The sequence below is a fragment of the Nycticebus coucang genome, chromosome 2 (genome assembly GCF_027406575.1).
Source record: "Nycticebus coucang isolate mNycCou1 chromosome 2, mNycCou1.pri, whole genome shotgun sequence".
NCBI classification, from domain to species: Eukaryota; Metazoa; Chordata; class Mammalia; order Primates; family Lorisidae; genus Nycticebus; species Nycticebus coucang.
This window is the reverse complement of record NC_069781.1, coordinates 181096476-181118916: the sequence shown is the minus strand read 5'-3', so window position 1 is coordinate 181118916 and position 22441 is coordinate 181096476. Positions and strand designations below refer to the sequence as shown.

General features: G+C 49.6%; 2 protein-coding genes across 8 annotated transcripts in view; one reads left to right on the top strand and one right to left on the bottom strand.

The window, feature by feature from the left end:
- Positions 1-22410, bottom strand: part of KIAA0513 (KIAA0513 ortholog) — a 68450-nt gene extending 46040 nt beyond the window's left edge. The window contains exon 1 of one of the 7 annotated variants that reach the window (XM_053553687.1): positions 21821-22410. The gene's annotated coding sequence lies outside the window, so the exon portion shown is untranslated. The other 6 variants (XM_053553710.1, XM_053553731.1, XM_053553694.1 and 3 more) reach the window with 6 other exon arrangements.
- Positions 18190-18910, top strand: LOC128560196 (39S ribosomal protein L42, mitochondrial-like). The gene has a single exon (XM_053553766.1). It carries the CDS (start codon positions 18376-18378, stop codon positions 18808-18810), a length of 435 nt encoding a protein of 144 aa, XP_053409741.1. The 5' UTR covers positions 18190-18375; the 3' UTR covers positions 18811-18910.
- Positions 22411-22441: the final 31 nt, after the last annotated feature.

The window sequence follows — 22441 nt, the reverse complement described above, 5'->3', positions numbered from 1 at the left end:
GGCCTTGCAGGACAGCTTCTGACCTGCCCAGAGAGGACAGAGCAGTGGGGGACGGCAAGAGAAAGGCGCTCGTGCTGGGATGGAGGGCTAGGGGTTCTGGGAGACACCTTGGCATGTTGGGGGAGGTGTTGGTGCTTTGAGAGCTGGGCGGGAATTACAGGGCTGAGGGGAAGCAGGAGAGTAGAGGGCTGGACTCTGGGAAGATGCAGAGGCAGGTGGGTGGGGCAGGGCAGGGGACATGGGACCAGCGCCCTCCAAGGTGTGCCCTGAGGGGGAGGCGGCAAGTGGAAAGGCCACGGACCGGGCCCAAGGACAGGCTGCCTGGACCTGAGCGATGACGCTTGCCTCCTCCTGCTCCACAGTGGAAGCAAACCACCACCGTCAGGCCTCGGTGCTCCCACCTATAAAACAGAGATGGTAACAGCAGCCACCTTTTGGTGCTTTTGCAAGGGCTGCAGTGACAATCGCATAAAGCACTTGGCACATGGCTGGGCGTGGCAGGGTAAACCCAGGAAACAGAAGCCATGACAAGAATGCTGTTATACCTCAGGGACCTAAAAGAATCCACCCCACTCTTCTTTCTGGGAGTCCTCTGTACTGGCCCCGGGTCAGGGCCAACCCTATGGAGTGAAGTTTAAGGCACGTGACAAGCTTCCAACAAGTACAAGCAGTTTCCCCACACTTTTTCCACATTGGAGGCAACAGCCTCACATTTTACCATTACAGACTCATCTCTCCCAAGCACCTTCCTTCCCTAGATTACAATATTGTCATCAGGTCTTGACACAGGGGAACAGATCAGCCTGTCAGGGCACAGCAGAAGGCCCTAAACCGGCAGGAGGAAGGAAGGACGGAAAGTTGGGGCAGTGAGCACAGCCTAGGGAGTGGGGCGCGAGGGGTGATGACAATTGGGGACATGACTGCTCTGGAAGGAGACACAAGGAACTGGCAGTCGTGCTGCAGGGGACGAGGGCTGGGGGGACAGAAACCACACCTCACTCGACATCTTTCTGCATCATCTGAACTTGGTACCATCTGCCTGTATAACCCAGTTGAAAAGTAAAAATAAGTAACATAAAATAAGAGGCAGGCCTACTGGGTATCTGGGTGAGACAGAGCTAGGACAACAGGGTCCCTGAAGGTACAGGTACATGCCACTAGGTTAGTCAGCTGGTGGCCCACCCTGTTTGACCCACCTCCACCTCCAGGGACCTGTAAACTCCCAGATGATTCGTTCTTGGTCAGAATCTGAGACTCTGAAACCCAGAACTCTCAACACCTCAGCAAAAAACTCTTCAGAATGGCACAAAAGAGCAATGCCCAGCGCCAGCAGCACGAGGTCATCCTGTTCAGTTGCACCATCTATTTCCCTGCTGGACGCCAATGAGCTATTCCTCCACTATGAGAACAGGTAAGCGAAATGCCAAGGAAGGGAATCATCTCTCCAAGGCCCCTGCAGAGGCCTTTAGAGAAATCCTGCATCCTAACCTCAAGCAGTTGGTGCGTCCCTGCTAGCAGGCACAGGGAGGGGTGGAGAGACCGTGGGCCTTGAAATCCGAGAGCCACCTCTGCCATGACCACTGGTACGGCCTTCAGCAAATCACTCTTGGGCTGCTCGGACCCTCACTCCCCTTGCCTGCCAAGCACATAAATCACTACGTCCCTTACAAATTGTGAGGACTGTGGAAAGTTTCAATAAAAACATCTAAATCTCTGTCACTGTCCCTCAAAATAACTGCAGCTCCTGCCAATTTTTCCCTCTGTCAGTGGATCTTGAAGTTTAAAGTTGTTATGGGTTAAATTGTGTCCCCTCTGCCCCGCAGAAAAGATATGATGAAGTCCTAAGCCCTGGAACCTGTGAGTGAACTTACTTGTAAATAGGGTCTATACAGATATAATTAGTTAAGACAAGGTGATAATGGAGTAGGACTCTAAATCAGATATGATGGTGTCCTTACAAGAAGAGGAGTTAGAGACCCAGGCATGGAAGACAGATGATGGGAGAAGGCCCTGTGACCACACAAGCAGGGGAGACCAAGGCTGGAGCAGAGGACACAAAGAGGAATCAGGGGACGCCAAAGATGGAGCATAGATAGATGCCAAGGATGGAGCAGGGATGGACACCAAGGATAGAACAGGGATGGATGCCAAGGATGGAGCATGGGACACCAAGGATGGAGCAGGGATGGACACCAAGGATAGAACAGGGATGGATGCCAAGGATGGAGCAGGGATGGACACCAAGGATGGAGCATGGGACACCAAGGATGGAACAGAGATGGACACCAAGGATAGAGCTGGGATTGACACCAAGGATGGAACAGGGATGGACATCAAGGATGGAGCAGGGATGGACACCAAGTATGGAGCAGGATGGACATTAAGGATGGAGCTGGGATGGACACCATGGATGGAACAGGGATGGACACCAAGGATGGAGCTGGGATGGACATCAAGGATGGAGCTGGGATGGACATTAAGGATGGAGCAGGGATGGACACCAAGGATGGAGCAGGGATGGACACCAAGGATGGAGCAGGGATGGACACCAAGGATGGAGCTGGGATGGACACCATGGATGGAGCAGGGATGGACACCAAGGATGGAGCTGGGATGGACACCATGGATGGAGCTGGGATGGACATTAAGGATGGAGCAGGGATGGACACCATGGATGGAGCTGGGATGGACATCAAGGATGGAGCAGGGATGGACATCAAGGATGGAGCAGGGATGGACACCATGGATGGAGCAGGGATGGACATCAAGGATGGAGCAGAGATGGACACCAAGGATGGAGCAGGGATGGACATCAAGGATGGAGCAGGGATGGACACCAAGGATGGAGCAGGGATGGACACCAAGGATGGAGCTGGGATGGACATTAAGGATGGAGCAGGGGACGCCAAGGATGGAGCAGGGATGGACACCATGGATGGAGCAGGGATGGACATCAAGGATGGAGCAGTGACGGACACCAAGGATGGAGCAGGGATGGACACTAAGGATGGAGCAGGGATGGACACCACGGATGGAGCAGGGATGGACACCAAGGATGGAGCAGGGATGGACACCATGGATGGAGCAGGGATGGACATCAAGGATGGAGCAGAGATGGACACCAAGGATGGAGCAGGGATGGACACCAAGGATGGAGCAGGGATGGACATCAAGGATGGAGCAGGGATGGACATCAAGGATGGAGCAGGGATGGACACCATGGATGGAGCAGGGATGTACACCATGGATGGAGCAGGGATGGACACCAAGGATGGAGCAGGGATGGACATCAAGGATGGAGCAGGGATGGACATCAAGGATGGAGCAGGGATGGACACCATGGATGGAGCAGGGATGTACACCATGGATGGAGCAGGGATGGACACCAAGGATGGAGCAGGGATGGACATCAAGGATGGAGCAGGGATGGACACCATGGATGGAGCAGGGATGGACATTAAGGATGGAGCAGGGATGGACACCAAGGATGGAGCAGGGATGGACACCAAGGATGGAGCAGGGATGGACACCATGGATGGAGCAGGGATGGACATTAAGGATGGAGCAGGGATGGACACCAAGGATGGAGCAGGGATGGACACCATGGATGGAGCAGGGATGGACATTAAGGATGGAGCAGGGATGGACACCAAGGATGGAGCTGGGATGGACATTAAGGATGGAGCAGGGATGGACACCAAGGATGGAGCAGGGATGGACACCAAGGATGGAGCAGGGATGGACACCAAGGATGGAGCAGGGATGGACACCATGGATGGAGCAGGGATGGACACCATGGATGGAGCAGGGATGGACATTAAGGATGGAGCAGGGATGGACACCAAGGATGGAGCAGGGATGGACATTAAGAATGGAGCAGGGATGGACACCAAGGATGGAGCTGGGATGGACATTAAGGATGGAGCAGGGATGGACACCATGGATGGAGCTGGGATGGACATTAAGGATGGAGCAGGGATGGACACCATGGATGGAGCTGGGATGGACATTAAGGATGGAGAAGGGATGGACACCATGGATGGAGCAGGGATGGACACCATGGATGGAGCAGGGATGGACACCATGGATGGAGCAGGGATGGACACCATGGATGGAGCAGGGATGGACACCAAGGATGGAGCAGGGATGGACACCAAGGATGGAGCAGGGATGGACATCAAGGATGGAGCAGGGATGGACACCATGGATGGAGCAGGGATGTACACCATGGATGGAGCAGGGATGGACACCATGGATGGAGCAGGGATGGACATCAAGGATGGAGCAGGGATGGACACCATGGATGGAGCAGGGATGGACATCAAGGATGGAGCAGGGATGGACACCAAGGATGGAGCAGGGATGGACACCAAGGATGGAGCAGGGATGGACACCAAGGATGGAGCAGGTATGGACACCAAGGATGGAGCAGGGATGGACACCAAGGATGGAGCAGGGATGGACACCATGGATGGAGCAGGGATGGATACCATGGATGGAGCAGGGATGGACATTAAGGATGGAGCAGGGATGGACACCAAGGATGGAGCAGGGATGGACATTAAGGATGGAGCAGGGATGGACACCAAGGATGGAGCTGGGATGGACATTAAGGATGGAGCTGGGATGGACACCATGGATGGAGCTGGGATGGACATTAAGGATGGAGCAGGGATGGACACCATGGATGGAGCTGGGATGGACATTAAGGATGGAGCAGGGATGGACACCATGGATGGAGCAGGGATGGACACCATGGATGGAGCAGGGATGGACACCATGGATGGAGCAGGGATGGACACCATGGATGGAGCAGGGATGGACACCAAGGATGGAGCAGGGATGGACACCAAGGATGGAGCAGGGATGGACATCAAGGATGGAGCAGGGATGGACACCATGGATGGAGCAGGGATGTACACCATGGATGGAGCAGGGATGGACACCATGGATGGAGCAGGGATGGACATCAAGGATGGAGCAGGGATGGACACCATGGATGGAGCAGGGATGGACATTAAGGATGGAGCAGGGATGGACACCAAGGATGGAGCAGGGATGGACACCAAGGATGGAGCAGGGATGGACACCAAGGATGGAGCAGGTATGGACACCATGGATGGAGCTGGGATGGACACCAAGGATGGAGCTGGGATGGACACCATGGATGGAGCAGGGATGGACATTAAGGATGGAGCAGGGATGGACACCAAGGATGGAGCTGGGATGGACATTAAGGATGGAGCAGGGATGGACACCATGGATGGAGCTGGGATGGACATTAAGGATGGAGCAGGGATGGACACCATGGATGGAGCAGGGATGGACACCATGGATGGAGCTGGGATGGACACCAAGGATGGAGCAGGGATGGACACCATGGATGGAGCAGGGATGGACATCAAGGATGGAGCAGGGATGGACACCATGGATGGAGCAGGGATGGACATTAAGGATGGAGCAGGGATGGACATCAAGGATGGAGCAGAGATGGACACCAAGGATGGAGCAGGGATGGACACCATGTATGGAGCAGGGATGGACACCATGGATGGAGCAGGGATGGACATCAAGGATGGAGCAGGGATGGACACCATGGATGGAGCAGGGATGGACACCAAGGATGGAGCTGGGATGGACACCAAGGATGGAGCAGGGATGGACACCAAGGATGGAGCTGGGATGGACACCATGGATGGAGCAGGGATGGACACCAAGGATGGAGCTGGGATGGACATTAAGGATGGAGCTGGGATGGACACCATGGATGGAGCTGGGATGGACATTAAGGATGGAGCAGGGATGGACACCATGGATGGAGCTGGGATGGACATCAAGGATGGAGCAGGGATGGACATCAAGGATGGAGCAGGGATGGACACCATGGATGGAGCAGGGATGGACATCAAGGATGGAGCAGGGATGGACACCAAGGATGGAGCAGGGATGGACATCAAGGATGGAGCAGGGATGGACACCAAGGATGGAGCAGGGATGGACACCAAGGATGGAGCTGGGATGGACATTAAGGATGGAGCAGGGGACGCCAAGGATGGAGCAGGGATGGACACCATGGATGGAGCAGGGATGGACATCAAGGATGGAGCAGGGATGGACACCAAGGATGGAGCTGGGATGGACATTAAGGATGGAGCAGGGGACGCCAAGGATGGAGCAGGGATGGACACCAAGGATGGAGCAGGGATGGACACCAAGGATGGAGCTGGGATGGACATTAAGGATGGAGCAGGGGACGCCAAGGATGGAGCAGGGATGGACACCAAGGATGGAGCAGGGATGGACACCAAGGATGGAGCTGGGATGGACATTAAGGATGGAGCAGGGGACGCCAAGGATGGAGCAGGGATGGACACCAAGGATGGAGCAGGGATGGACACCAAGGATGGACCAGGGATGGACACTAAGGATGGAGCAGGGATGGACACCAAGGATGGAGCAGAGGACACCAAGAATTGCTGATAACCACAAAAAGTGGGGAAAAGAGGCACTGAGTCTCCCTCTGAGTCCCTCTTGACATCTTAATTTGAGACTTCTGGTCTTCAGAACTGTGAGAGAATAGATTTCTGTTGTTGTAAGCCCCCTAGTTTGTGGTATTAATTCTTTGTTACAGCAGCTCTTGGAAATGAATTTGGAATCTTATCTGGTTTTACTAAACATCTAGTCCTTGAATTCTCTTGCCCAATGGTCAGCCTGCCAGCCTGTTTGTCTGTAGCAAAAGAAAACCAAGTTAATATCTACCAAAGCAGCAATTTCTCCCATCTTTGAAAAGGTCTGATTGCCATAAAAACTATTCATTTGGCAAATATTGTATTTACTGAGCACCTAGTATACGGCAGGCACTGTTCTCTGCCCTCTGGATACAGCGGCAAATGGGAAACAGGCAATAAAAGCATTCTGAAGTAAATAAGGTCATTTCTGATAGTGCTATGAAGAAAACAAAAGGCTGCATATGACAGAGTGAGAGGAAAAAGGAACATTACTTTATCAGGGAAGGTCACAGGAAGGGAAGGATGTGATATTGGAGCAGTGGCCTGAATGACAGGGAGGTGGCCCTGGGGAAATGTAGCAAGAGGAACAGCCAGTGCAAAGGCCCTGAGGCAGTGATCTCCGCATGTTCAGGCTCAGAAAGCAGGCAGGACCTCTGTGAGTTAGACAGTGGTAGTTGATGAAGCTGGGGAAACAAGCAAGGCCAGTACCTGCACAGCCACCCTCGTAGACTGGGGTAAGGAGTTTGAACTTCACCTCAATGGTACTGGGAAGCTGCCAAGGAGAGACATGATTCGACTTACAGTTTTTAAATGATCACTCTAGGCGTGATCAAGTTCTTAAAACTAAAGTCTTTGTAACTGCTGTCCTTTGGTTCTAAGGCCTCTACAGAATGAGTTTAATGAATGATAGCCTTGAACTTTCTGTCATCGTGACTCCCGAGATTCCTCCAGCTTAACCAGATCTAATTCATTCACCGCTATAACGGTTTCCAATGAGTATGCTTGATTTTTTTTTTCTGTGCCCTTCATTATATGTGATGTCCAGAAAAGAACACAATGTTCTAAGTATGGGGTGTTCATGCACATTTCTGATGTGTCTTGGGACTGCTTTGGTTTTCAATTCTGTTTTATACCAGTGACCTACTGAAACATCCCTCCAGCAGCCTCCCCCTGAAGTCCTGTTCTTTCCGTGACACCCAGATCTGGGCAGTGAGATTAAAACCTGTTCTTCCCTAATGAGAACCACCTATGCCCTGTTTAAAAAACAAAAGTGTCACCATAACCCACACGGTGCCACATAGAAAAGACTGATTAGAAACAAAACTACTGGGTCAGCTCCTTGGGTTTCATGGCCACTGCGTTGCTCCTCCTGGAGGAGGACAAGCAGAGCTATTATAGCTAGTTTCCTCTAAATTGCCTTGCCCTCTTGCATCACACATCTGAAGACACCTAGACTATTTGGAAACACAGAATGCTTGAGCAAAAGACACTCTTGGCAATCATACTTCCTACTAGATTTCTCAAAGACTTATAAACAAATCTGAGCCCACGAAGACTACCACAGGCTTGGAGTGGGGGAAGCCATGAAGGCGCAGCTGTGCTGCCAAGCTGGGCTGACTCGGCGAGCTGGGAGCCCCACGTGATGGGAGAAAAGGATGTTCTTCTAGGCCTCAGGAAAGCCCTGGGGCCCTCGTGTGAGGGATGATCCTCTGGGATCCTCCCACATCCCATTCTGCAGGGCGTTATGGGCTGCCACATCTACTGTGAGACTGCTGGGGTTAACACCTGGCTTCCTCCCCCCACAAGTCACTCAGCCTTGGTTTCCTCATCTGTGACATGGGAACGGTAACACCACCTATAATTTGCAAGTTTATCCTGAAAATCAATCAAGCGTCTATATGTGAAAGCACTTTGTGTTATTACAAGAGGATTTGACTCCTGCCTTTGCATAATCTTTCCAGCTGCTGGTTGACTTTCACAACTTTTTGTTGTTGTTGTTGTTAATCTCCTCAGGCTGCTTTTGGTGTTTCTTTTAACCTGATTATTTTCCATTTTGGGGAGAAGGGGATGGGGATAGAAGCATGCAGCAGCCATCACCTCATTGAAACCTTTCCTAGGGACTGTACTAAAAGAAGCCACCCTCAGAGCCATTTATCAATTTACCTTTGAAAGAAAAAGTTATTGTCATAAAAAGAGAACCCCATCTAGTATCTGTGGATACGCTTTACTTTCCGGAATTCTGTAGCAAACTATTTAAGGTTTGTCACTTATTTGTGTCACTGACTTGCTCCTCATTGCTTTTAGTTGTTACATTCCCAAATAATACAAACTGGTCATCACGCTGACTGACATGATGCATCCCATACAAAAGGCAAACATTCCAAGAAACAGTGGAACGTGACACGGGGAGGCTTCAAGATAACCTGATCACTAAGAGTGCCCAGGTGTGAGTCCCGAGCCATCTTCATGGCTTAATGGAAAAGGAAAATCTCCTGAGTCAACTTTGTCACTGTGAGCCCATCTCAACACCCTTTTTGTTGTGTGGTAAGCAATCCTATTTCTTAACAAAGTGGAAATAAAAACAAGAGACAGTCAAAGGGAGCCACTCTGAACAATGTGGGGACGTGTGCTTCCCAGCAGAAATATGGGAAAGACAACACAGGGCCACCCAAGCTTTTTTCTTTTTCCTTTGCTTGTCAGTGTTAAGCATCTGGGCGGCCCTGCTTCTAGCTATTGGGAGTGGGTGCCTCTAATTAAATGAATGTGACACTATCATCGGGTCGCAGCCTGGCTCAGGCAGCCTCCGCGCTGACAGCTGTCAGCCTGCCTCTAACACTGACTCACCCCAGCCCCAACCTCCACGTCAGGGCGCCTCACCGGTGCCAGCTCAGAGGCCAGGTCCTGCTCATTCCGCAGGTTGGCACTCACGCCCAGCACTTACCCAGAGAGAACGAGGAGCTGGCTGGTGTCCACTGCAAAACCTTTCCCCTCTTCCCCTTCTCATCTTTCCCAATCCAATCTACCTGCAATCTTGGGCAGCACAAGCCCAGTGGAACGGGGGCCATACGCTTAACTCCAGGAAGACTAATTCTGTCCTTCAAACCTCCTGGAAACTGCTCCAGTCCCCTGTAAACCAGCTGCCCTGCACTGAGCTTCTGAAACTGCATGAACATTTCTGTCCCCTCTGCAAACCTCACCGGCCCACCAGGAGCAGAGCGAAGCGCGTTGACAGCTCAGGCGAAACCCACAGGGGCGGCCACTCAGCCGAGAAGCCGCTTCCCTCGTCCACACCACTGCCGGCCCCACACGCAGGACCTGACAAGTGTCTTTCCTATCCGGCTCCCTGCACCCCCTCCCCGCACGCCTTCCCGAGTCCAGGTTTTTTTGTTATTTTTTTCCACCCCCCAAGACGGAGTAACCAGCGCCATCCCAAAGCCACTTGGGGACAGCATCTGCCGACATCTGCCACCGGGGACACCTCCCGCGGGCACCGACCCCAGGCTTCCCTCCGGCCCGGCGTCCAGCCGCCCTTCCCCGTGTCCTTACCTACCCGCCCCGGGGCCCGCGCCCCCGCGGACCCGCCTCCTGCCACCCACGGGCCCGCCCCGCAGCCCCGCGGCACTCCCACCTGTCACCCCTCGCAGACCCCGGAGAGCCGCGTCCTGGGTCCCCGCCGTCCCTCCCGGGCAAACCCTCCCCTGGCGAGCTCGGCAGGCGAGCCCGAGGCCGCCGCGCGGCCCCTCTCACCGCAGGCGGGCCGGGCAGCTAGCGGGCGCAGTCAGGCTCGGCGGCTGCGGCTTCTGCGCCGCCCGCAAGCAGCCGGGTCCTTCCGAGGCGCCGCGGCGCGAGCTGTCAGTCAGCTGGAGGTGCCCGCCCCCGCCCCCCCCCGATTCCATCGGCGCAGGCGCGGGACGGGCACCGCCCTCCTCTCACGGAGAGGGCGGGGCTGGGTCACGTGACTGGGCGGAGTCTGCTCCCGAGAGGCTGCCCCCGCCCGTGGGAGAGCGCGCCGAGGTCCCGGAGCCCGCGCGCTCGCCCAACCCAGCCCAGGGTGTTCTCCCGCCCTGGGAAGAGTCTGGTGCTGCAGGCCTTTCTGCACGCGGGTGGGTGGGTAATTTGGTGATCTGGGGGGCAAGGCCGGTGTGGAGTCCCGGCATGGAGCCAGGAAATATGGTCTGGTTCTGGTCCTGTGTTGCTCCACCTTTAAGACATTAACAAGCATGCCTATAAAGTAAATCTGGCTAGGATACCTAGGAGGGCGATCTGACCTCTATTTTTTTTTTTTTTTAGACAGAGTCTCACTATGTCGCCCTCGGTAGAGTGCTGTAGGGTCCCAGCTCACAGCAACCTCAAACTCTTGGGCTTTAAGCGAATCTCCAAGTAGCTGGGACTACAGGCGCCCAACACAACACCTGGCTATTTCTTTGTTGCAGTTGTCATTGTTGTTTAGCTGGCCTGGGCCGGGTTCGAACCCACCACCCTCTGTGCCTGTGGCTGTAACCCCTGTGCTATGGGCGCCAAGCCAGCCCTCTATTTTTTTTGAAAGGGAGCGACTTAGACTGGTAGGTGCACTTCAGCTGCTCTGAAGGTTCCAGGCCTGTCTGCGTCTTTTCAGCAAATACAATAAACACAGTGTTCAGGCCATTCATTTCTTCTACATGTCTTCGTTTAAAAAAGTAAAAAGTACAAGTGCTGCCTCCTGCGGAAGATCTTGTAGTTCCCGAGTAGGTATAGAAACATTAACTGACAGCCTTGCCCAGCGATTCGGGGGTTAGCTCAGACTTGTTCCAGTACCTAGCAAAGTAGAGAAGCCAATTCCGGGGTGTTGGCCCTGGCATCCCAAATCTGCTAAAGATGCTGGCGCGGCCACTCTGCGGCTGTGGTGCTCCTTCTGGTGCCTGCTTACATGAAATACCAAAGCCCTGTCTTTAAAGAAATGTAACAACATCTGAAAGAGGGCTGAATGTGGATTTTAGAAAACAGTGGGTTTTCTGAAGTCATGAGATTTACACAGGAGGAACTGCCCCTTAAGAGGAAAACTGATACGAGTAAATCAAGATTCTGTCCCTTGCCCCAAGCAGAGCTGCTGGTCCCTGAAAAGATGACCCACTGCACCGTTGACTGACTTGGAAAAGTTTGAAGGAACACATAAAGAAAGAAGCTGGGAGCTGTAGTTCCACGAGGATTATGGGCCATCCAGCCCCATAGCTGTTTCGGGTGCATTCTAGATTTGATTGACCAGCTGGGTATGGCCATGATGTATGAGAAGCTGGAACGTAGGGTGTTTCAAGCTTGTTGTGAACTCAGAAAGGGAGGCAGGTCCAGTAGTGGACATTCCCTTATGGTGGTTCTCAACCTTCCTAATGCCGCAACCCTTTAATACAGTTCCTCATGTTGTGGTGACCTCCAACCATAAAATTATTTTCGTTGCTACTTCATAACTGTAATTTTGCTACTGTTATGAATCGTAATGTAAATATCTGATATGCAGGATGGCCTTAGGCAACCCCTGTGAAAGGGTTGTTCGACCCCCAAAGGGGTTGCGACCCACAGGTTGAGAACTGCTGCCTTACAGCATGTTGGTCTCTGTAAGATTCTGTCCTGAGTCCAGCAGAATGTAAGTGCTGTCTTGCCAAATCTATGGGCGGAAGCAGGAGGGATGCTGCAGCTGCAGGAAATGTTCCTCTGGTTCAGTGAGCGAGCCCTGGACAAAGCACCAACTTACAAGGTCCTGACCCAACCTTGGCAACAACAATTGTTCAGAAAAGTTGAAAAAAAATGTGAGCTTGTTTGGAGTTGGATTCCATTTAGAAGAAATATCATTTCTGCCAAGGATTCATGCAGACCCTTTCCCCACCTCATAAAAGGTCTGTTGATCTTCTCAGAAGGTTGGAGAGAGGCAGATGAAGTGGCCAATGTTTTTGTGAAAGTGAGTTGACATTGGGCCTGGCAAATATTCAGGACAGATAACCTGTGAAAAATCTTTGTGACCCCTGGGAAGAGGGAACCATGCTAGGCCAAGCTTGTTTTCTGCTGCGGGATGTACAGACTACTAAATCATGGAAATAGCATGTGTGGACCCAGAAAGCATATTCACCAGGATTCTTTTCAGTGATAAGTGACAGAAACTCAATTCAAGCTGTTTAAAAGAACAAAAACAAAAACAAGGAAACATGTTGATTTACATAATTAAAAAGTTCTGGAGTTGGCCCAGCAGGATCCAGGGAAGCAAATGATATCCCTGGAACTTGGTCTCTATGTCCCTCTGAGTTGGCTTCATTCACTCTCTTCATTCAGAGAGTGGGCCCCAACAGCTCCAGGCTTATATTTTCTCAGCCTAGCAGCTCCCTCGGAAAAAAAGATTCTCTTTTAATACTTCTACCAAAAGTCTAGGATTTGTTCTGAATGGATTAATGCTTTTCATGTGCTCATCTCTTGGAAGAAACTCCTGAGGCCAGGAGGGAGGGTCAGCCACACCTACACTATTTGGGTGGTTCTCCCTGGGAAAGAGGTGCTCTTGCCAGAAGAGGGGGCTAGACCCTGGGCAAGCAGAAAAAAAGCAGCTAGGAAAGCATATAAGAAAAAGCATTCAGGGTGGCCTGTGGCTCAGTGAGTAGGGTGCTGGCTCCATATACTAAGGGTGGCAGGTTCAGACCTGGTCCTGGCTGAACTGCAACCAAAAAATAGCTGGGCGTTGAGGCAGGCACCTGTAGTCCCAGCTACTTGGGAGGCTGAGGCAAGAGAATCGCCTAAACCCAAGAGTTGGAGGTTGCTGTGAGCTGTGATGCCACAGCACTCTACCGAGGGTGATAAAGTGAGACTTTGTCTCTAAAAAAAAGAAAAAGCATTCACCGACACATCTCATAATATTGTATAAATGGCATGAGAAGATGGGAGAAGCAGTAAATTTATTGGATGGGTTAATAAAACTTCAAAAATATTTTGACCAGCCTGGGCAACATAATGAGAATGCACCTCTACCAAAAATTAAAAAATAAGCTGAGGTGGTGGCAGGTACCTGTAGTCTTAGCTACTAGGGAGGCTGAGCCAGGAGGATCACTTGAAGTTGTAGTGAGCTATGCTGCTATCACTGTAGCCCAGGTGACAGAGTGAGGTCTGTGACAGAGTGAAGTTGTAGTGAGCTATGCTGATATCACTCTAGCCCAGGTGACAGAGTGAGGTCTTCTCTCAAAAACAACCCCCCAAAATTTATTATCTTACAATTGTGGAGGTCAAGTTCCAAAACTGAGGTGCCAGCAGGGCTGTGTTCCTTCTGGTGGCTCTCGTAGAGAATTGTTTCCTTGCCTTTTCCAGGGTCGAGAGGCCTCCTCCCTTCTCTCATACTCTGGAATACTTCTTCAGCTTTTCTGTGTTCTTTTTGACACTGAGACAGGTTGAGGCAGGTGGATCGCCTGAGCTCAGGAATTCAAGACCAGCCTGAGCAAGAGTGAGACCTTGTCTCTACTCAAAATACGAAAATTAGCCAGGCCTTGTGGCAGGTGTCCGTGGTCCCAGCTACTCGGGAGGCTGAGGCAGGAGGATCACTTGAGAGTTTGAGGTGCTGTGAGCCAGGTCCACAGAGTGAGACTGTTTCCAAAAAGAGAAGGCGCTGAAACGTGCCAGGAGTACAGGCCTACTGTTTGCAGGCTGTCTCCCCATTTAGAGTTTTTTGATTGCTCCTTTGTTACTGGAGTCCCACGTTGGCAGCACTGCTCCCTGACTGAACTTGTGCCCTTCTCCGCGAGTCACGTTAGGAGGCACAATTATCAGTTTGTCTCATGACTGGTGATGTTACACTTGACGGGGATGACCATTCTCCCTTGTAAGGGTGCCCTGTTTTCTCTTTGTGAGTCAGTAATCTGAGTAATTCTGATACTCTGAAACTATTTAAATAGCTTGTGTTCCAAAGAACTTTCACCCAGTCGTTTAGCATCTGTTAATGATAATGCTACAATGGTTGCAAAATGTTGAGTGTCCTAATCCTATTGCTCCGTGTGTATTAGCTGACACTCCCTGGATCTATCATTGCATTTCTCCCAACTGTTCTCTACAAAGCAGCAAGCAGGACCTTTAAAAACCACAACTATGATCCAGCCCTTCCGTGGCTTCCGTCTGCCTCACAGATGAGGCTGGCCTCCTTCACCCAGTCTCCAGGGCCCTGCCCAACCTGGCCCCTTCCCAGCTCTCCGGCATAGTCTCATGCCACCTGCCCTGATCTCTACACACTGGGCCCTCACAGGATTTCAAATAATCCATGCTCCTCTCTACCCCTCTTCTGGCATCCCCCCATTCTCTCTTTCTTAATGAATACCCACATCCTTCACATTTTGAATCCCAAAGGCAGCCCTGTAAGGGAGGCCCAGACCAGGTCAAGTTCCTGGGTATGCCATCTCAGCACATGTCCTTTTCCTTCATAGAAACACACCAGTTTATAAGGGTGCATTGGGCTCTAAGCTTCAGGAAGGATGGAGGCTTTGCCTGGTTTTGCTACTCATGTGTTTGTAGCACTTAGCATGGTGCCAGACACAGAGTCGATCCTCATTAAATACTTGTCTAATGAATGAATATGAGTCTGAGACAAGGACCTTGGGGGGCAAAGGAGGACAGGAAGGGGGCTGGGGTTATTGCATTCTGAGTACAAACAGGCAGGGGCATGCTTTTAGGCAATTTAGTGGATGGGGTCATGGTACTGACTTCAGGGGAACCAGCCACAGGCAGGCCCCCAGGGAGGCTGACTTGGTCCATGGCTGGGATCTGGACCAAGAAAGCATATAAGCTACTAGGGAGGCTGAGCCTACAGACTGCCCTTCAGGAGGGGCGTGGCACAGCTGAAGGACAGTCTGTGGGCTGGCTCTGCTTCTCCACTGCAGTTGGAGTCCCAGTTTCCACAGATGAACAAAGGGTTAACACCAATTCTGCAGGGATGTGATGACAAAGGGAGTCTCTGAAGCAGTAGGACAGCAGCTAGGGGAGCAAAACAGATGTGGGTCTGAGTCCTGGCTCCCCGTCTCTCAGCTGCGTGATCTGAGGACATAGCTCAACCTCTCTGGGCCTGTCTATAAAAGGGACCAATCACAGTGAGTTCACAGATTCATTCCATGCAGATTTATTATTGGGGGACTACTTTTTAATAGGCAGCGGGGAGAAAATAGCGAACAAGACCAACAGACCTCCCTGTCTTTTCTGAGGCTTGTTTTCTGATGAGGAATGGGATAAGTAAGGGAAAGATATAGGATGTTAACTGAGCCGTGACACAGAGCAAGGCAGGGAGGGGAAGTGAAATACTGCAAGGATAGGAGGGAGGAATTTTACATAGGATCCCAAGGAGAAAAGACCTTCTGAGTCAAGTCCTAAAGGGCACAAGTGTGAGCAGGGCTGTCCCGGGGCCTCAGCCTTCCGCACAGGGCCACTAGCCATGCGGGCTGTCCAGGGGCCTCAGCCTTCCGCACAGGGCCACTAGCCATGCGGGCTGTCCAGGGGCCTCAGCCTTCCGCACAGGGCCACTAGCCATGCGGGCTGTCCAGGGGCCTCAGCCTTCCGCACAGGGCCACTAGCCATGCGGGCTGTCCAGGGGCCTTAGCCTTCCGCACAGGGCCACTAGCCATGCGGGCTGTCCAGGGGCCTCAGCCTTCCGCACAGGGCCACTAGCCATGTGCCCTCCCCAGGATGGCCTGGTGAGAAGGACTTCAGGAGGACATCGTACCACTTTGCGTTTAGACTTCACAGGCCTTGTCCAACCCCGGAGGTTGAGCAGTTTCAGTCTTTTTGGGTTTCTTACTCTGGCTGTTGAATTCAACACAAACTCAGCGGAAAAACTAAGAAACAACACAAACATGCTTTCAGAACAAGTCTCTGATTTTCCACTGCCTCACTGGCGCTCTCTCCCAGCACTCACCTAAAGTTGAGGATACAAATGATAAGTGCACATAACCGAATGAGTTTTTACCAAACACACTTCCAGACTGCCAGCACCCAGATCAAGAGACAGAATGCGGCCACCACCTCCACTGCACTCCCCTCCCTGACAGGCCCTGCCTTTCTACACCGGTCGGTTTGGTTTGCGTTTATTAACGGATGTCCTGCTCCTTTTACTCAACACCGTGTTTGTGAGGTTGATCCATACTGCATGCTCTACATGCACCTACAGGCAGGCCCCGAGTCACAGACAACTCCCTCTCATGAACAGAGGCTATCATAGTAAGTTCCTGAGTTATGAACATCCCGCCGATGTGTGTCTCACGCTTACGAACACAGGCTATTACAGGTAATCGGTAAATGCAACTTAACCAACCTGCGGAGCCTATCTCGTTTGTAACCTGGAGACTGCCTGCACTTTCATCCTCACTGCTGTGTGGTATTTCCTTGTATGTGAATGTACCACAATTTACTTATTCACTCTGTTGTTCATGGACATTTGGTGGTTGCAAGGGTAGTGCTATTCCAGATAGTGCTGTGTGAACACCGCAGTACAGGTCTCTTGGTATGCACAGGTGCGTGTACACACCTGTCAGTTGTCCAAGGCGTTTAGCAATCCACTCCCACTGGCAGTGTCTGGACGGTGGACTTGTCCTGTGTGCTTGCCAACACAGGGCATTTTTCATTGCAGCCCTTCTGGCGGGTGTGCGAATAGTATTTTCTTTCTGGTTGAAGTTTGCATGTCCCTGATAACTAAGGAAAACGAGCATTGTTCCTTATGTTTTCGATATTGTCTTTTGTAAAGTGTGTCAAGTGTTTTGCCAATTGTTCTGTTGGGTTGTCTTACTTATTTCTACCTTTTTATTTTTACCTTCTTATTGTCTACCTTTTTATGCACTTAAAGATGAATACATGCTCATAGGTAAAAAATTTAACAAGTTACAGACCCATTTCTTATATATTTTTCCAGGGATATTCTATGGACATGTATATATGTATACCCCTCATCTATTTTCTTTTACACAAACACACATAGTTTTATAATAGACTTAATATTCCTTGAAGACCATTCATATCAACTCACAAAAATCTGTCTCATTCTTTTTACAGTTGTAAAGGAGTGTTTCATTTGTGAGTAGAGCGTACATTATTTTATTTCACGTATAAATGGGCACAGAATGTGATACCAGCCTCTTGTTTCTGCAAACTTTCCAATGTAAATACAGACACAAACATTTTTGTACACGTGGGTGAGTAGGTAGGATAAATTCCTAAGACAGGAAGTGCTGAGTGAAAGGGTATGTGCACTTGAATGTTTGTGATTTGTACTGCTAACTGGGTTTGCAAAATATCTATGACTGTGCTAATTTGTTTCACTTTGCGAACATGGGGTGCCTGTATTACAGAACTTTTGATTTTAGCCAGTCTACTGGGTAAAAAATGGTATCTCCTTCAACTTTAAATTTGCATTCACTTTGAAGGAGGCTGAGCATCTAAGTGCATAGCTGGAAACTAGCTCCTGAAAGTTTGGTTTTTGTCTGAGGGGGAAACAAAATTAACCCTTGATACAGAATGTTCTATATCATTGCACAAATACGAAAGGTCAGGTTTCTGCTCCTAGGCCCTCAGTGAAATCAGGGAGAGGTAAAAAACTGTGTTGAACCACAGTCTTAAAATAGGAAGAAACTTTAATATCAAGTCTAATCTCATATTTTAGAGATTTCTTTTTAAAAGATGAGGCTTAGAGAAGGGAAATGACTTACAGAAGTCCACGTATCAATAGTGTTGAGAAAGAGATGGAGATGTTTGGTAAGAGTCGAATTGTTGGAAAACAAGATGGCGGGCTCACGGGGAGGCACTGTCAAGGGATGAAAACTGACTTTTCCTAGAAGCAGATTTTAAAAGCAGTGTTTTTCAAAACATCTTTGTTTCATAAGTATCTTGATACACCATGGCTGGAGCAGCAGTAAAATGGGTGATATCAAAGAGAAGTATCTTGAAACGTTTATTTCCAATCCAGAATGGAGCTTTATATTGTGTTTGTCATAAATCTACATATTCTTCTCTACCAGATGACTATAATTGCAAAGTGGAGCTTGCTTTGACATCTGATGGCAGGTCAACAGTATGCTACCACCCTTCTGTGGACATTCCATATGAACACACAAAACCTATTCCTCTACCAGACCCTGTGTGTAATAACGGAGAAACACATGATCAAGTGCTGAAAACCAGATTAGCAGAAAAAAGTGAACGCCTTGAACAAGGACCCGTGATAGAACAACTTACCAAAATGTTCTTTACTACTAAGCACCGTTGGTATCCTCGTGGACAGTATCACACTCGTTGTAAGAAACCGAATCCTCCAAAGGACAGAGGATACTGAGGTTTTCCGGGGAATCAGAGAGAAGTGTGCCTCAGACGGCATTTGAGAAAATGCAATGTGGTATATTTATGAATATGTCATATAGTAAAATAGTAATAATAAAATGCCTTTCATATAGCAAAAAAAAGAGTCGAATTGTTTTTGTCAACTGCTACTATCCCTGTGAAATATTTTAAAGAATGATTTTATTGTGCAGTTTCCTTTAGCTAGGGTGTATTTTTAAAGTTACAGTAAATAAGCTATACTATAAAAACACAGACAATATAAACAAGTGTTAAAGAAATCATAATTTCGGGACCTTCTAAATTTATTTTATTTATTTATTTATCTTTGTAGAGACAGAGTCTCACTTTATGGCCCTCGGTACAGTGCCGTGGCCTCACACGGCTCACAGAAACCTCCAACTCCTGGGCCCAAGCGATTCTCTTGCCTCAGCCTCCTGAGCAGCTGGGACTACAGGCACCCACCACAACGCCCGGCTATTTTTTTGTTGCAGTTTGGCCGGGGCTGGGTTTGAACCCACCACCCTCGGCATATGGGGCCGGCGCCCTACTCACGGAGCCACAGGCGCCGCCTAGGACCTTCTAAATTTATTATGCTAAGGGGGAAGTTAAGCCCCAGAGACGGAATCACTAGCCATTTCTGCTTCTTAGACTATATAGATTAACCCAGTGTTTTTGTTCTGTAAATGACCAGCAGAGACCAGAATTTTCCCCTCCCAGTTACAGATCTTTATTATAGATTAACTGCCTCCTTTATTGTCCTGACGATGTAAAAGCCCCCATGACTGTTACATCAGTGAGAAATGTTAAATACACTTTTCCCGAAAGAAAAAGACCACCTCAACTAATTAGATCATTGTAACTATGCATTAAGCCTTCAACATCTATGTAACAGATGTCGAAATTCTGTTAAGTTTCCCTACACACTGTGCTACGAACACCAAACCCACTTTTTTTTTTTTTTTTTTTGAGACAGAGTCTCATTCTGTTGGCCCAGGCTAGAGTGCCCTGGCTTCATAGCTCACAGCAACCTCATATTCCTGGCTCAAGCGATCCTCCTGCTTCAGCCTCCCAAATACCTGGGACTACAGGTTCCCACCACAACACCCAGCTAGTTTTTCTATTTTTAGTAGAGATGGGGGTCTCGCTCTTGCTCAGGCTGGTCTGCTAAACTGGAGCAATTCTCTTGCCTCGGCCTCCCAGAGTGCTAGCATTACAGGTGTGAGCCAGCTTCCCTAAACTTTGGATGGATATTCCCAAACTTGGAACCTGTGCTTCCTGAGTGACTGTCCTCAAACTTTGTACTTGAATAAACACTTTAAACTAGATTCTGACTTTTTAAATATGTTAGGTTTACACATGATCAGAATGAAGACAATTAAGGGTTGCTCCACTTTTCATTTTTTGACAATGGGGGTAGTGCCACTTGCAAACTTTGAAATGGGTCGAAAAGATTATTGAGTATGTAGGGGAAGAAAAAAAAAATTTCCCTCCTGTAGACCTGTAAGTTCTTAGTTGGGACTCCTGTGACAAAGACAGATAAACAAGAGAAAAACAAACACAAGTTTATTTACATGTTTATCTCATATAGGAACAGAGAGACTCAGGGAACAGTAGCTCAAAGGGGCACCTTAGAATTCAGGTTTACATAGAATCTTCCACAAAGAGCAATAAATATGGAGAGAAAGACAGGACAAAGGAAAGCAGGAAAGGGAATAAACAATAGAGTCAGGTTGTTTACAGATTCCTCTGGGCTATTAAGAGTCTAGTGTCTCCACTAGCCACCTGTAGCTCAGTGAGTAGGGTGCCGGCCATATACACTGAGGCTGGAGGGTTCAAGCCTAGCCTAGACCTGCTAAAACAACAGTGACAACTCCAACCAAAAAATAGCCAGGCGTTGTGGCGGGCACCTGTAGTCCCAGCTACTTGGGAGGCTGAGGCAAGAGAATCACTTAAGGCCAAGAGTTGGAGGTTGCTGTGAGCTGTGACGCTACAGCACCCTACATAGGGCGACATAGTGAGATTGTCTCAAAAAAAAAAAAAAAAAAAGAAGAGTCTAGTACCTCTAGTAAAGAAGAGTCCACACCCTGCCTTTAGGCAGAAAAAGGAGAGGGCAAAGAAAGTTTTTCCTGCCTTTGCTCCTTCTTAATTGCCTTCATCTCAAAATATTTTATGTCGTAAGGAATATTTTGGCGTAACGTATTCCAGTTTGAACAAGCAGGTGTTATCTACCACACCCTCCGGGTTTTCTGATTCCATGGGGTCTTTTTTTTGTCTTTAAGCTATCTATAACTCTAGAGTTTGTAGAGAATTGGTAGCAATGGCAATCAATGTTAGACATACAAATGAATCTTGTCTGGCAGTTCAATTAACTCCCCTCCCCACTGTGGAGGAAGGCAGTTTGGCATTTATTAAGCAAACTGCCTGCCTGTGTTTACCTTCTGGATTCATCTCTGAACAAATTGTAGCATCGGACATATGCCCTCCTCATTAATTTAGTTAAATTAAATCTTTGACACATGTTCATCTTATATTTGTATGAGGGTCATGCTCTTACCTTTTTTAAAAAAGATATGCTCTTAGCATTGCTAATAGCAAGTGCATCCCAAGCATAGTGGCCACTCTACAGTTTTGGTGTTATCCAGAGATAACCATTCTTTCTTCGAGCATATGCAAAATTAACTGGCCTTTGACTGAAGGCCTTCCTCCTTAAGGATTCAGATACCAGAGGTAGGAGGCCCTAGGTGGGTTGACTGAATGCATAGCACCCTTCCTTCCGAATGTACAGATGCACAAGACACAGTCACATAAGTTTTAAACTTTTAAAGCCGGACTTTTGATAATTTAATGCATACTTTACTTCCAAAATTCCAGCTGGATTAAGAGTTTCTGGGAACAAGAACTTTGATAAAACGTGAGAAGGCGGTTTGCAGACAGTGTCAGTCCGAGGCAGCGCTCAGCTCTCATTGTTGCGTTCACCAATCTTACAAACAACACACACTACTTACCAGTTTAGCAACGAACGCTAATCGAGCGCCTACTTCCCAGCCCTGGAGAAACTGTCCCAGTATGATAGGTAATCCACAGAAATTAAATACATGTTTCTGTTTTCAAAAAACTTAGGGCTTATCATCTGGAAGGGCTCGTAGCCATGTCCTAGCGGAGGCTCAGCGGACCCCAGGAGTCAGGCCTCAATGCCCAGTCCAGGGAGCTTCTCCCTTTTCCCAACTGCTTTCTGGCTCAGTCATTTCCACTCCTGTTGCCTTATTTTCCCATTTCCTTACTTCTCATTCTTGCACACCCGACAGGCAACACCTAAAGCTGGCTGTAAGAGGCCGCCGCAAGCTCGGGTCCCCGCGGCCCGGGAACTCCGTACCTCGTTTGACAGCCTAACGGCGCGGCTTGGACCTTGCGGCAGCCCGTAGGCCTCATGCTTTCTCTTCCGGAGCTCCGCAGAACGGATCACTTTCTTTTGGCCAAGGAGTCTTGTGATTACCAGATACCTTTTCCCAAGGAACTACGAGTCCGTAAGTGCCTCGGTCCAGACGAACTCTGCCCTCCACGTCTCTGCAAACCGCCTCAAGCCTCCCTCTCCCAGGCCGGGAGCCGCGCGGCTAGTGGTGCGCACG